Source organism: Gouania willdenowi, chromosome 4 (assembly GCF_900634775.1).
Source record: "Gouania willdenowi chromosome 4, fGouWil2.1, whole genome shotgun sequence".
NCBI lineage: Eukaryota > Metazoa > Chordata > Actinopteri > Blenniiformes > Gobiesocidae > Gouania > Gouania willdenowi.
This window is the reverse complement of record NC_041047.1, coordinates 33,124,694-33,139,730: the sequence shown is the minus strand read 5'-3', so window position 1 is coordinate 33,139,730 and position 15,037 is coordinate 33,124,694. Positions and strand designations below refer to the sequence as shown.

The 15,037-nt window shown below is 38.1% G+C and overlaps 1 protein-coding gene across 6 annotated transcripts in view; it reads left to right on the top strand.

Moving 5' to 3' along the window:
- lpp (LIM domain containing preferred translocation partner in lipoma) overlaps positions 1-15,037 on the top strand; it is a 273,915-nt gene that overhangs the window by 236,291 nt on the left and 22,587 nt on the right. For all 6 annotated transcript variants that reach the window (XM_028443777.1, XM_028443776.1, XM_028443772.1 and 3 more), the window contains one exon: positions 7,760-7,929. In XM_028443777.1, the coding sequence (XP_028299578.1) occupies positions 7,760-7,929 (170 nt within the window). The remainder of the gene's footprint in view (positions 1-7,759; positions 7,930-15,037) is intronic.

Genomic DNA, 15,037 nt, shown 5'->3' with positions numbered 1-15,037 from the left:
CACTAATGCACTAATGAACGTACGTATAGCATTTAACATAGCACAGTTACATTCAAAGGCAGCGTAGAGAGTTGCCTTTTTACGTCGTCATAGCCTGTTCACCGCACTTGCATTAATATGTGAGCGCATAACCCTCATCGCTCGTGCTCATTTACGGACCTGCTTGGGACAGGTCACAGGAGTGGATTAGAACGGCTTCACTTGACCGGAAAAACTCATCAGGTATGTAAGGCCCTATATCTTTCACGTTAAGGAATTATTTAATTGACCGATAAAAATTAAATCCACTGAAAGTGACACAATGTGAATGAAACGCCGTCATCATGTTCATTCATTCTCCCGCCCCGCACCCCTCCCGCTCCACAGCTAAACACATGTTGAATTTGCCATTCGCAACACTGACTAAACTGGCAAAAAAAGCTATGCAACTCATCACGCACTCCTAAATACACAGCCGAGCAGCTCCCACTTAACTTTTGTGTCTGTGAAGCTACACCCGTTTTTAGTGAAGCTACACACAGGGAGGGAGGGGCTGAGCAGCCTCCGTCAGCTTCACCTGCTCAGAATGTTTAATATGAACAATATCTCATCAGTGCTACAGAGGATTTGTGGGAACAAGTTGTGTTTTTGTGGATGAGACTGATTCCAGGGATTGTAGAGTCTGAAACATCGTAGGTTCATGATAACTTGATATAGTAGCTTCTCATATTCTGGTGAAATAACTGATGTCTATATTTGTCTAATCATCTGGAATAATATCATCAGGATAATTTAAATTAGGTTATTTTAAATTAAGTTGATCAAAACTTAGTAAACCTGCTCAGATTCAGTAAACCATTGATCCCTGAGGGGAAATTGGGTGACATTAATGCTGCTCTTGTTCATAAATTTTTATATGACATATTTTAAATAATTAAAAAGGAGCAGTAAGAATGTAATTAACTGTGTATTTTCAGAAAATAGTTCCTACAATTAAAAAAAAACAAACAAAACAAAACAAAAAAAAATACCAATGTGGAAAACACAGAATTTGGAAAAAAATAAAATGGAATTTGGAAAAAAATAAAATGTATTTTATCGTGCGCTATGCAAGTCCTGTTCATGTTTGCCAGTTATTTCACCCTGCGATGAAAGTGCAGTGCAGCTGAGAGCAAACCAAAAGCACTGGAGAAAGAAAGAGTGGCTGTAAAAGGTTCATGGATCAACAAAGAAAGCTTGAGAGGCTTTTGGTCTGGACATGTCCAGATCAAAAGAAACAAGGCACGTGATGGAAACTATTAAAAGGAGTATAAAACCAGTCGCTCAACAGCAGTGGTGTTAAGTAACAAAACAAATAATTGTACAAATGTTAGTTAGATTTACTTTAACATCACAATTCTTTATATATATATATATTTTTTTTTTTTCACAAACCACAACCTGAATGGAGTGAATACATGTTTTTTTTACTTGAAGAAAATAGTGTATTTTGCCTTTTATTGTGCTGTTCAGAGTGTTCAGTACAGTATTGCTTAATTTATGTGTTAAAATAACAAAATGTATGTATGTATGTTTTGTCACCTTTTTCATGCCTTTGGTGTTTGCATGTCTGTACTAAGGCACTTTACCATTACTGAATATAACGGAAAAAAATTGACTGAGGTAAATTGTATTTTACACTACAGACCAAAAGATACAATTGTGTTTTTAAAATAAAAAACCTCCTATACATTTCAACTCTTTTTTTTTTATTCTCAGATATTGCTATTCTTATTTTGTTTTACCAAATGTGTTGTCATTTGTTTTACCAAATGTGGTAATAAGTTACCTTTTTTATTTTCTAATATTTGGTATAGGACCTTGATTTATATAGCACTTTAAAACCACCGAGGTAGTCCCAAAGCGCTCATTCACCCACTTACGCTCACACACCAATGGAACACAGTTGCCTTGCAAAGCACTATTGACCAATGGGAGCAACTTAGGGGTCAGTGTTTTGCTTAAAGACACTTATACAGATAAAGCAATGAGATCAAACCCCCAACCTCTTGATCAGAAGACAGCCCTTTACCACCTGAGCAATTGTCGCCCCACACTGTCTTTGTCTTTATGGACAAACTAAATCCTACAGTGACACATCACCATCATTTCATGCAATAGTTTAACCCACGCTACGTGCATTAAGCTTTTTGTAATTAATTGCATGTTAGAGTCAGGGTAGAGGAAATACTTGAGTGACTCAAAATACCACTATGTGCTACAAAATGGTATCACATAGCTAACAATGGTTAATTTGCTAACATTCACAAATAAACCATATGAATAAACCTTATAAATTTTATTTACTCCTAAGAAGCTCTTCCACAGAGAAAGTGGGTTAAAATATATGTAAATTAGAGAGGTGAATCTTTGCCCAAACCCAACCCGATTGGTCGGTTTGTACCGTGCAGTGGCACATGAAGCTGCTTGTCATGTTTATATTTGTATGCAGAACGAGTGGCTAGTAAATAAAGCTGAGTTAAAGAAACTTGCCTCAGATCATTCTACATGTGTGAGCAGGGATTTGAATAGTGTTACTCTGTAACGGGTTCGGACTTAAAAAGAGAACGGCATCATTGCGGTTCGGACAGGGTTTTTGTTTTTAAGGCCTGATTACAGCTCTAATGTAAATGTAAAGAACAACAGTCTTTACAGGTATTTCATGAATTTCCTTTTAATATTGTTTTGTTTGTATTGATAATGTTACTTTATGGTGGTAGCTTCCACTGATTATTTTTTTTGAGTAAAAAAGTTGAGTTGAATTATTAGCTTCGGATATGAGCCACAGTTTGCTGGCTTACCTCTAAGGGTTTGCAAGGGTTGCACCAGTAGAAATGTATTCTTTAGTTACATCGTGTGAAAAGTTTGGTCTACCAAAAAAAAAGTTATACGCCATCTTCCTTTACATGCATCATCTTTGATTTCTAACGATGTAAGATCAAATTGAGCCGCAAGTGTGCTCCCTCTCTGCCTTTCATGCCGCTTCAATATCGCGGCATAAAAAAACAAAGAAGGGGAAGATAGAGGGAAATCTGAAGCGTTCTGTCACTCAATATCTCCCAATCCCAAACAACAGAGTCTCACTGCCACTACAAATACATTAGAAATCAATTATTTATGGTACAAAGTCAGGGCCTCTTTAATCTTTCCCTTTACCCAATTAAATTGTCTAACCATTCTAAGCCTCTATAGCTCTCAGCGATTGTGCTTCTTAAAAAAGAAGAAAAGATATTTCTCTTCAGTCCTTCCTTTGACTTCCGATGTAACAGAGAGTAGACACTTCTGAGGGCTGAAAAATGAAAGGAAGAAAGGAGAGTAAAGTGTAAATGATCCCCCTCCCAACCATCACCATAGCATTGGTTTTTTTTGGGAAGCATTTGAAGATTGGATATCAAGACTGCAGTTCCATTCCCTGTGCAAAGGGATGCTGGGGAGCAGCAAGGCCTTTCATGATTCCTTTATGCCCGGCAAAAATAGTTGGAAATAATTTGGGATCCTATTCACAGAATTTTGTTTCAATTGCAATTATTTAAAAAACTAAATTGTAATGACTTTGAAATATTTTTCTAAAGTTGAATTCCCTCCCCCATCACACTCCACAATTTGTCCAAATTTCCGCAGCAGCAGCACTGCAGTAAAAGCAGCAGAGCAAGGAGGTCACACTGACCTAAAATAATGCCTTTCCAACCAAAGAAATACTGCAGAATATTTAGTCATTGCATGTTATTTCCCTGGAGTCAACAGTCTTTCAGTTTACCCATACAAGTGCCTTTTTCACTTTTAAAGCATAGGAGGTTGTAAATAATTAGGCACCAAGGTATATCTATGCATTTCCTCATCAATTTAGTCAATATGTGGATTTGCTGATGGCAGACATCCATACAGTCAACTCTCCTTCCAATTCATGACACAGGATCATGATTTCTCTTTTAAACTAGTTTGCGATAAAGAAGTAACAGCTCTAATTTGATCTGGTCTAGGTCAGCTGAACTTCTTAAAAATGATGTTTAAATTTGTGGAGACAGATCTAACAAGTAAAATTATGAAGCATGAATCCTTTTCCAACATGAAAAACATGGTGTCATGTTTTTCCAAAGGATACACTGACTAAATGTGTAATAGTTTAGAGGCCAAACTCATAAATGCCGCTTTTTTGTTCCAAAACAATGTGACATGTTTTGGTTGCACACAGCATGGTATGACATGTATGCACAGGCTATCTATGATTCACACATTTTTATGTATTTGTGGCATGCCCACTGTGAGCGTGTGTGTGCGTGTGCGTGCGTGCCTGCGCTTGTGCATGAGAGAGAGAGAGATTTTGGTGCACAAACTGCTCCTGAGGGCCCTCAAAATCAAACACCGCCAAGAGGAAAAGGATTTCTGAGAGGTTTCCTTCTTGCTGTTTAAAGTGGGAGCCCTGTGGGACACGTTTGGCATTCTCCTCTACTCACTGAAGATGGCCTGTGATCTGAAGCCACTAACAGGCTAAGCAAGCTCCGTCTCTGTGCCATTCTCTCTCCCCCTCTGGCTCTCTGAAGTGATTATCCTGCTTGTGATTCCACTGACACCCACATATCCCCCCAAGACATGCATTCACGAGTTTGTTTAATCTGCCTCCCTGTACAGTAGGTAACAGCCGTAATTGAGGTGTGGATAGAGCCGTGGGAACGGATAAAATCAACGACAGTCTCGATGAAAACTCGTCTGCCATGTTCGACGAGGATGACAGCAGACGCTAAATTAGGGTACAAAACGCAGCTGTGATAAGAATGTGTAAAACCTAAAACATCAGGTATTTGTCTCTTAACATTCCTCGTGTAATTTAAGAGCCGCAGATAACCAGGCTTTCTACCTTTTGGTCACAATTTTAAAATGTCGCTGTGAAAGTTACAGATCCTTCTTTTATGCAACTTTTTGTCTGTTTGTAGGCACATGCAAACATATAATTAGTTATCTTAAATCACAATGCCATTAGCAAGCCTAACATTCAAGCAGGATGTTTGATGCTGATACCTGAGACAGATCAGCCTTCAAGATGCGTTTGAATTGCTTGATATGAAAACAGCAAGTGGAACTGTGAAAATGCAACCATCAGATACTCCCTCCGGTTAGTGTCTCGCCTCAGTTTCTAACACGCTTGAACTGTTCTGTTCAGAACATACAGAGTGTCAATCTTCAGCCAAAATCAGCCTTTAGATGAGACAAAAAAAGAAAAAAGGGTGAAAGCACGACCTATCCCAGTAAAGTGAAATTAATTAAATATACTGTATCGTGCTTCCTCTGAGAGATTGCATCTGTCTTCAGATGTGTAAAAAATAAAACATTTCAAGATATCGTTTTTAACACTATTATTGTAAGATACCAATAATTAAACTGACAGGGTCATTAATTGGGTTGAAGATAACTTGCACTGAGTGAAGGACATCTTTAACTCAATTAAAGATATCTCTCTCTCTCAATTAAAGATATCCAAGTGCCAAGTCCCGCAATATGCAATCAGCATCTTTCTAGAGCAATAATATCAGTTCTGTACTTCGCCTTTTCATACAAAGACTTCATTGTACTTCTAAAGTTTTCTTTTTGTCATTGAAAGCCTGACTTTTTTAAGCAGATGTTATTTTGACAACATATTGAGACTCTTTTAAGTGGCCTATTTGTCATATGTAACCCTTCCTTATCCAGTGTTTAAAATGAAAATGAAGAGTAGACACTCCACACATCAGGAATTAAGTACATTCAAGTGATTGCTGCAGAATATTGATCGAAAAGTTCAGTTCAGTTTATCATTCAGTTCAAACAAATTTAGGATATATTGTTTGTATGACATTCACATGTAATTTTATAAAGGACTCATTGGTTGAACTTTTGTAATACAATAAAAAAAACTTTTGTTCACTTACAATCATTTGAAAAAAGTAAACTATAATCTAATAGTCCTCAGGAAAAGTGTTACTCCGTGTTGGGCAGTAGCGGCATTACAAGTAGCTCCGTTACTAGTTCACCTGCCTTCTTCAGTAGCATGGCTTTAACGTTGCTTTTTTGTACATCAAATAGCTTTTCAGTAGTTACAACTTCAGTAGTACAGTAGATGGCTACTTTCAGGGTCAAATAATGTGGTAGCGTCCACAGAATGTCCCGGGATTTCTAAACACATACATATCTAGTGCCACATATGTATCCGCTGACTGCAGCTGGGATGGAAGGGCGCAGCTGGAGACGATGGCAGAGGAGGGGCCAGAGGCAGAGACATGATCACCTTGCATATTCCTATGGCCATACCTCAACAAGTTCATGTTGCTTGTTGAGACCTCACTGAACAGTTACACATTCTGATGTGATCTGTTTGTCTCACCGTTTCATTGATCAATAGATAGCAGTGACTTGGAATAAGATGTTTGATGTTTTAAAAAATAAAGATGCTTTGATGTAGTTAAGTTACTTTTGTCATTTTATTTTAGATTAGCTTGCTTCATTTCTCTGATGGGTATTTGGTAAATGGTAAATGGACTTGATTTTATATAGCGCTTTATCACCACACTGAAACAGTCTCAAAGCGCTTTACATATCAGCTCATTCACCCAATCACTCTCACATTCACACACCAGTGGGACAGGACTGCCATGCAAGGTGCTTGTCGACCACTGGGAGCAACTTAGGGTTCAGTGTCTTGCCCAAGGACACTTCGACACATAGTCAGGTACTGGGATCGAACCCCCAACCTCTCGATCAGAAGACGACCCACTACCACCTGAGCCACGGTCGCCCTATTTTCAGTGTAGTGAAGCTTTATTTGATGTAGAATAAATTATGGCTTAGCTCACTACATTTTGCAAGCAGCTTGCCAAACACTAGTGTTACCTAGTGGCTAAAAAACTATTACAATATTACACAAAAAATACCAAATATACTACATTAAAGTTATCATTAAATAGAATCTTGTATTTTTAAACATTTTCAGGAAGGGCTATAGAATCACTTTAGGTCATACTTTGGATCCTTTTTTGCAAATTGACATGTTTATGCAAATGTATGGAAAACAATAAAGCCTTTAAATAGCTGCCGCAAAATCAGGTGTTTTATGCCACAACAATCACACAAAATGGCTGCAAAATCCTGGAGGGACTGCCTATAGATGACTAGAAGAAAGAACCTTCAGATTCATTCTATCACCAAGTTCCTCCCTTTGTCGTGACATTCATTGTACCAAACAATATTCTTGTCTATTAAAGCATTGAAATGACCTACATGCAAATTACACCAATAACTAGTTGTATTTCTGACACAGAATTTGGTCATTAGTCAGAAAAAAGTGTTAAATTTTGTTCCTTAGAAATAGCATTTTTTTAACTTACTAAATAGAAGAGGAAGGGCTGGATTTGTAAAACATAAATGAGTTGATGCCTGTTAGCATCCTTACAGCTTTGTGGATAAGTAGAGAGAGCACTGATTTCATTTTTGCACCGAACAAATATTTTCCCAATTTTCTTTCCCTCCCTATCCAAGTTAATTTATTCTTATATGACTAAGCTCTCTTGATGCTTGTGCCTCCCTCTTTCTATTGTGACACATTTTTGAAAGTTATCTACCAGTAAATAGAAAAAAGCATGTTGTATGTTTTTTACATTAATGCATACAGCATTGTGTGCTGAGGTAGTTTGACCCTTTGCTGAATTCACATACTCATTTGTTTGACCTACTTAGCATACATTCTTATTTTCTGTGTTCTTTGTCTCACCAGGGCGCTGTGCCAGCTGTGGGGAAAATGTAGTTGGTGAAGGTACCGGCTGCACTGCCATGGATCAAGTCTTTCATGTTGACTGCTTTGTGTGCTTGACCTGCAGCATCAAACTACGGGGCAAGCCTTTCTACGCTGTAGAGAAAAAGGCCTACTGCGAGCCCTGTTATGTTGTAAGTGACAACCATCCTTTGAAATGTCCATCACTCACTATCCCACTCTTTCTTTTTAAACATCCATTTTAAAAATATTTTTGTAAGTTATACAATGGGTGAATAATTCAGAGAATTCAGACATACTGTATAGTCAAATAGTTTGTAAAAGAAAAAAAAAATGGCACCAAAAAGATAAATGAACAGAGTTGGCACCTCCACGTTAATGATCTAAAGCTAAACTCGGCTAAATCTACTAGACCCTAAAGGTAAATTCTTTTTTTTTTTGTTGGTAATCCAACAATAATAATGTAGAAAAGTCACTGAGTGGGGTACACACCAAAGAATTTTCTAAATCAGATTTTTATCTGTTAGACCCCATACATGAAGATAAAAAATAAGACATAAATCAATGATCATACTCAAAAATAATAATTGTGTGCCACCTCTAAGCCTCCTCTATAGAAATATTGTGTAACAAGATCTAACAACATGATCTAATGCTCCTTACGAAGGAACTTGGGAGTTTCCGACCCCCTACATCAGAAAGTGACTTGTAATGCCACCTGAAGTCAAAGCTACCATATGGGCACCATATCAGGGTGGTGGGTGGGTTTACACAAAATTTGGTCTATCGTGTGAGGGCCCCGCTCCTCCTTAGTCAGGCAGTGCTCGATATGGCATTGAGCTCTATCTGAGTGGTGTGGATGGGCGAGGGCGAATGCCACAGCGTTTCTACGCGATGTCTTTCCTCTTTTGACCTGGCTAGGTGCTGGCTTTGGTTCCTGGTGGTCTTGGAGATGGTCACAGCGGGTGCTGTGTTGAGGGGCATTGGTGTCCGAGCAGGTGTGGGCTTGTTTTGTGTTTGGGGCTGTTAGCGTAGGGGTGGTGCTCGCAGTCCCTGGCAGGTGGGGGTGCTGTCGGCCACCTGGTGGAGTTGTTTTGCTGGTGTTGGGTGGATCAGCAGGTGTGCCCAGGTGCTCCTGGTGCTGGTGTTGCTGGTACTTGCTCCCACTGCGTGGACTGTTGCCGGTCACATGCATACTGGCACAGGGTGGTTTCCCGGCACATGTACGGAGCTGCTGGCGAGTGGCTGGTCGCCGGGGCTAGCTCCTCTGCTCCCCCTGCACTGCGTGTGCTGCACACTGGTGGGGTATGGGGGATGGGCATGATGGTGTGAGGATAAGAGATAGGTGAATGTGGATGTTGGGTTTTCTGCACTAGCGGTTGGAAGGGGCCTGGCTGGTATTCTTGGCTTCCTGGTTGGCTTGGGGTACATCTGTGCAGTGGGTTGTCCCTGTTAGTGGGTAAACCAACAGGAAAAGGAAAAGCCTTGATGGTGTGGTCAATAATGCTTTGTACAAAAATGATGATCTATTTAATTGTGTAAAGTGCAGTTGAAAATTTTAGAGATTTTAATTGACATAACTCTTTTAACCTGCTAAGTTTTTCAAAACTTCATATTTGTAGTCCTCCTTTTCCCGTCTTTGCAGAGCTTGGTTAGAATGTGAGGAAATAAAATCTGTACTGTTTAACCACACACTACTACTATTTTTTTTTTTATTAAAGACTCTGATCAAAAAAAGTTGACCACATTGAGGAACTGCTTGACGGAAATTATTACACATTTTCCTCACACTTAAATGCAACCAGTTTCTTGCACAACATGCATTAAAGAACTTCCTTGCACGACATTGTCAGGAAAGCCAGATCCTGTTGTACGACCACATGGAAATCCTACAGCAGAAGTGATACCCTCATTTAGGTTGATTTAAATGTGCGTCTTTTGCGCCATCGGGCACTGCTGAAAATGACTAAATCCATAGTTCCTGTTGTTGCTCACAAACAGTACAAAGTGCTGCAAACATATTTCAGACATCTGGTGCAATTGTTGCCTGTTTTATTTACAATACAATTCCAAGTGAAAATGGAAAACTTTTGTATATATATATATATATATATATACTGTGTATATATATCTTTAAAATTTACCTTGTATACAGATAATACTTAACAATTATAGTACACAATTAAATGGTCGTGTCTAGACAATTGCAATCAGGATCAGAGCAGTTGTCCGTATGGACCCTACTGCACACACTTACCTTTGTTCATTATGGGTTGAAAGTAGCTCATTTTGTTTGTAAAAATGTGAAGATTTTAATTCCTGGCAATCTACTAAATCACTCTTTTTCAGAGTCACTCACTGCTACTGTAATTGTCTTGTCTGGAGGTTCTCCAACTATGATATAGGAACGAGACAATTTAGAAACTTTATTTATGCATTTCATCAGCATAAATGTTCTTTTGGCACAAGATTAAAAGAATGAAGGATCTCAATCCAATAATGAAAGTAGTTTCCCTTTTATTTTATTCCCATCCTCATCATCATGTGTTGACGATTACAGAGAGTAGAATCTCCATCGAGGAATGTCAGACCCCTGAGAGAAAAAAATAGGAAAATAACCTACAAGTTAGCCTTCAACTCAGTCAGTATAGGAAAGTTTTACAGCAAATAAACTCAAAAGATGTGTCTTAACCTATTTTTTCTTGTCAAATAATTATGATGATAGTTTTGCTCCCTGAGAGAAAGACATATGAGAATCGTCTCCCCATCCATTCAAAAAGATGGGGCATCCCTATATGAAGGCTGTTGCTAAACAAAAGGCTATAAGTTGCAACATAGCTTAGTTTAGCATGCAGTTTGGGAGGAAGAGGGAAAATGCTGTTCTTAGTTTGATTAGATAAAGTTATCAAAATTGCAAAAGTTCAAGCACGTGAAGCAAAGCGAAGAGCATCTTTAAAGTTGTAGTTATCCTGACATGCTTTGTGTACATTAGATGACGTGAGGCCTACGTATTTCTTCTTGCTTTCTTAAAAAGGAAAATGCAAAATGCTTTACCCAAAGTTTTACCCATTACAAGTGTTGTAATGGATCCTAAATCTGAGCTGAAACTGCTAAATCCTTTTCTGAAACTATTAGGTAGTGTAGTGTATATAAATATGGAATAAATGTGTAGTGGTAAAGGAAATATTAAAATGTAAGTAATACATTGTGGTCACGTAGATTTATGCTAATTCTGCTTCTTTTATGCACTATATTTTTACTTTACAGAACCAAATCTAAAAATGTGGCGGACTTTCCCTTTTAAACTTAGAGTGAAAGTTCTGTTTTTCTCCCCCTGAGATGCAAAAATTTGTCAACAAGTGCAGAATAATAAACGCAGCTATCAACAATATTACATTACAATTCATCCATTCATCTGTCATTTATTTATCGATTAATCTATATATCCTTCAATGGAGCCTGTCTCTTTACTAACAGTATTTGTTTTAAAAAATGTTTTAAAATATTGGTTTTAATCATTTGGTTGTTGAAAACCAAATGATGATTGGTGTGTTCGTACTTTTCCTGGAGGAAGAATGTGAATGATGCCAAAAAACTTTGATCTAAAAACTGAACAGCAATAAATATTGTCTCTACTTGATTTTTTTGTGGGGTGCATAGATCACAGCCAGTTAGATTGTAGGTTGCCACATTATGTTGTTGCAGATGCACCACATAACAGTACATTGAAATGAGTAAAGGAAAGCTTTTAAACATGTTTCAAAGGAAAGATATGCATAGTTATGCCTATTGTAGTATTGTTTTATATAGAAACTGAAGATGTGGTGAAGAGTGATGTGTGTGTATGTGATTGCCTATATCCAATTGCCCTGTGATGAAATAACAATTTGCTCAGGGTTTGTGTAACTGCCGTGTACTACCTGTTGGCGTGGTTAATCTAAAGCAGTATTGTTTTTATTCCAATCCAATCCAATTTATATATAAAGCACTATTAAAAACAACTCAGTTGACCAAAGTGCTGTACAACAGGGCGATAAAAATACAACAGTACTGTAGCATCATAGAGTACAATTGGAACAGTAAAAGTCACCTACAACACTGGTTAAATGCCAAAGAGAACATGCATGTCTTAAGGTGTGATTTAAATACAGGAAGGGAGTCTCCTCTAAGTTTGCGATGCGTCTGATGGACCATAACCAGATCGGCTGACCCGAGTGAACGTGCTAAGGAGTAGGACACAAGCAGGTCAGACAGATAACGTGGGGCAAGGCCATTGAGGCATTTCAAAGCAAGTAACAGAATTTTAAAATCAATTCTGTAGTGGACTGGGAGCCAGTTAAGGGAAGACAACAGGTGAAACATGGTCATGTTTTTGTGAGCCAGTTAGAAGGTGCGCTGCAGCGTTCTGAACCAGTTGCAGGTGCATGAGCAAGGACTGACTGATGCCGGGTACAGAGCGTTACAATAGTCCAGTCATGTCGCGACAAAACCACGGCACTAATTTGTTAGCTCAATGGTTCAAAATTTTAAATTTAACAGAGTTTTAAAATCAATAAAAACATTACACAGGGTTTAAAATCAACAATAAAAACATGAAATCAATAATAAAATGATTACAATTTCCCTCACAGTCATAAGCAGTTGAGCATTCTGACAATATGTTTACCTGAAAGCATTTTTCAGTTAAGGATATGCTCAATTAACTGCATGTGCACAGATTTAACATACATAGCATTGTGATGGAGAATTAACTCATTTCCTTTTCTTCAGGAATTCTAGTACCAAAGATGGAAATATATTACTTGTGCAAGCTAGCACCAACAGGAATTTATTCCAAATCTGAATGTCTGTCTGAGAAGAAGTTGGGATAGAGGGTCCCTGAGGTTAATTGCTTCCACAGGTTACTACTGTATTTATATTATTATTCATTGCCTTTCTGTGCTTCTTACTAGAAGTTTATGTCAAAGCACACAAAAACCAACCCTTTTTAAAAAGCCAAATTGACGTCATTGAATGCTGAAAGTTGCAGCATTCACGTGGTTTCTGGTTTGAGTCCTGTTTTACCATTTGTACTACCATTTGCAGTGAATGCAAGTCATTTTAAGTGTAGTTAGCTGAAGTAAAAAGTATTGAAACTGATGTAACAGAAGGTCACATACGGAGCAGAGTCGAACAGTGAAGGAGCTGTAATAAAGAGATAAAGGAGAGATTTGCAACACAAAAAACCCTTAATACATTTCTGCCTCTTTTGACAGAATTACAGAGACCACCAAGGTCACAGACGTATCTCGCTTCAAAGTAATTACAACATTACCTGGTCCTGTACTATGGCTCCCTTGCTTTAAATAAAGGGGTTATAGTCACTATGGCTACACAGTTTTTTGATATTCTAATTCTGTGGAATAAAAATTAGGTAGAGCAGCGCTGAACTGCTTATTACCAGGAAACCTTCATGATTGATAAGCTCTCATTATCTGTTGTCCGTCTTGAAAAGTACTGACAAGTTACAATACTGATTCACTTTTCATGTTGCTTTAACTATTGTGCTGCATTTCCCTCGCGGCCTTGTTGTTTTGCAGATTTTTTTACAGTGCAATTTTGGATGCATTTTTTTTACAGTGTATGAACGCGCATTGTGCTCTGCGTCCTGATTGGCTAATGCTGCGTTCACCCACCAGCGACACATCCAACTGGGTGAGTTTCACTGCCTGTTGAAGTGAGGAGCTGAGCTCCTTTTTCTCCTCTCATAAACATAAACCACCAGTGAAAAAAGCCGGTGTGATTAGCGGCTAATGCTATGCTAGCTCAGTGCTACATAGAGAACTTTTACCTGCTACTACCACCTCCTCGCTGATTCTCCTCCACGCCAAATCCTTCCTAGTCCGGTCTCGGTTATAAAGGCCGTGTCATACAGCTCCAGGTGGTCACACACAGCTTCTACTCCATGGTTGAATGGGTGAACAGACCAGTGTCCGTGTTGACGTGACGTCATCGTCAACAAATATTCTGATTGCGTTCGGCATCAATGTCTGATTGCTATAGCAGTGTGACTCTGAAGTGCTGTATGTTTGAAAACAGGTTTATGTTTCTTAAAATGTTTGAATTTTGAGACTGTTTAAACAAAAGAAAAATGTGGTTTTCCAGCCTTAAAACATGTATAAAAATAGTAAAAAAAATAAAGCTGACTACTTCACGGATTTCACCTTTTGCGGGTTATTTTTAGAACGTAACCCCCGCGATAAACAAGGGACTACTGTATATTTTTGTATGTACAGACTTAACATACGTTCTAAACGAGATCAAAAGAACAAACACTAACCTGTGCATCAGTGGTGCTGTTTAGATATTTAGTTTTCAGTGTTTGACGAGGTAATAAAGGTTCACACTGTGAAACACATTGAAACTTAGTGGCTCTAAAAACAGTTTATGACATCTTATGACATACCATGTTACAACGCTGTTATTGTTACTGAATGTTAAATGCGGTGTGTTACATGCAATGATTGAATAAACTGTTATCCGAAAGCATCCCCGGCTTCTTACTCAGCTGTAGTGAGGAGGTGGGTTAAAAACAAGGTGAGCGATTATGATTGGCTTAGGTGGCGTCATGTTTCATGGTAGCCAATCAGAGCTAGCGTTTTTACATATATGTGCCAGCACACACACACACACACACACACACACACACATTGCAGATTGGATGAAGCAGCAGAGATGACGGAGCAGTCCGATGAAAAGTTGTCATTTTTAAGGTGGCGATACAAACACTAATTTAAATTAATTGAGGTCAAAGGCAAGAACGTGCATGTGAAGTGTTCATTTGTCCACATTTGTTGTAAGCAATTCAATTTTAATGAAGAACCTCACAATGACACACGCGTCTAATAAATCTGAACTTTTTTTTAACAGTAATGCAAATAGTTACTTTCCTTGGTAATGAGCTACTTTTATTATAGAGTAATTCAGTTCACCAACTCAGTTACTTTTTGGAACAAGTAGTGAGTAACTATAACTAATTACTTTTTTAAAGTAACATTCCCTCCTCATGCAGCCAGATCAGAAGCACCAAACCTAAGTACCACAAATATGACTATACAATCCACATGAAAATGAATTATAACATACTAAAACTATATTGATAACCATTTTTGTGTTTTTATTTTTTTTACCAACCTAAAACATATTATTATTATTATTTTTGTTGTAAAAGCCTAATTTATCAGATGTAGAATCACCGCACTCATGACCAAATTTGGTGCCACAGCTTAAAACATATTTGTG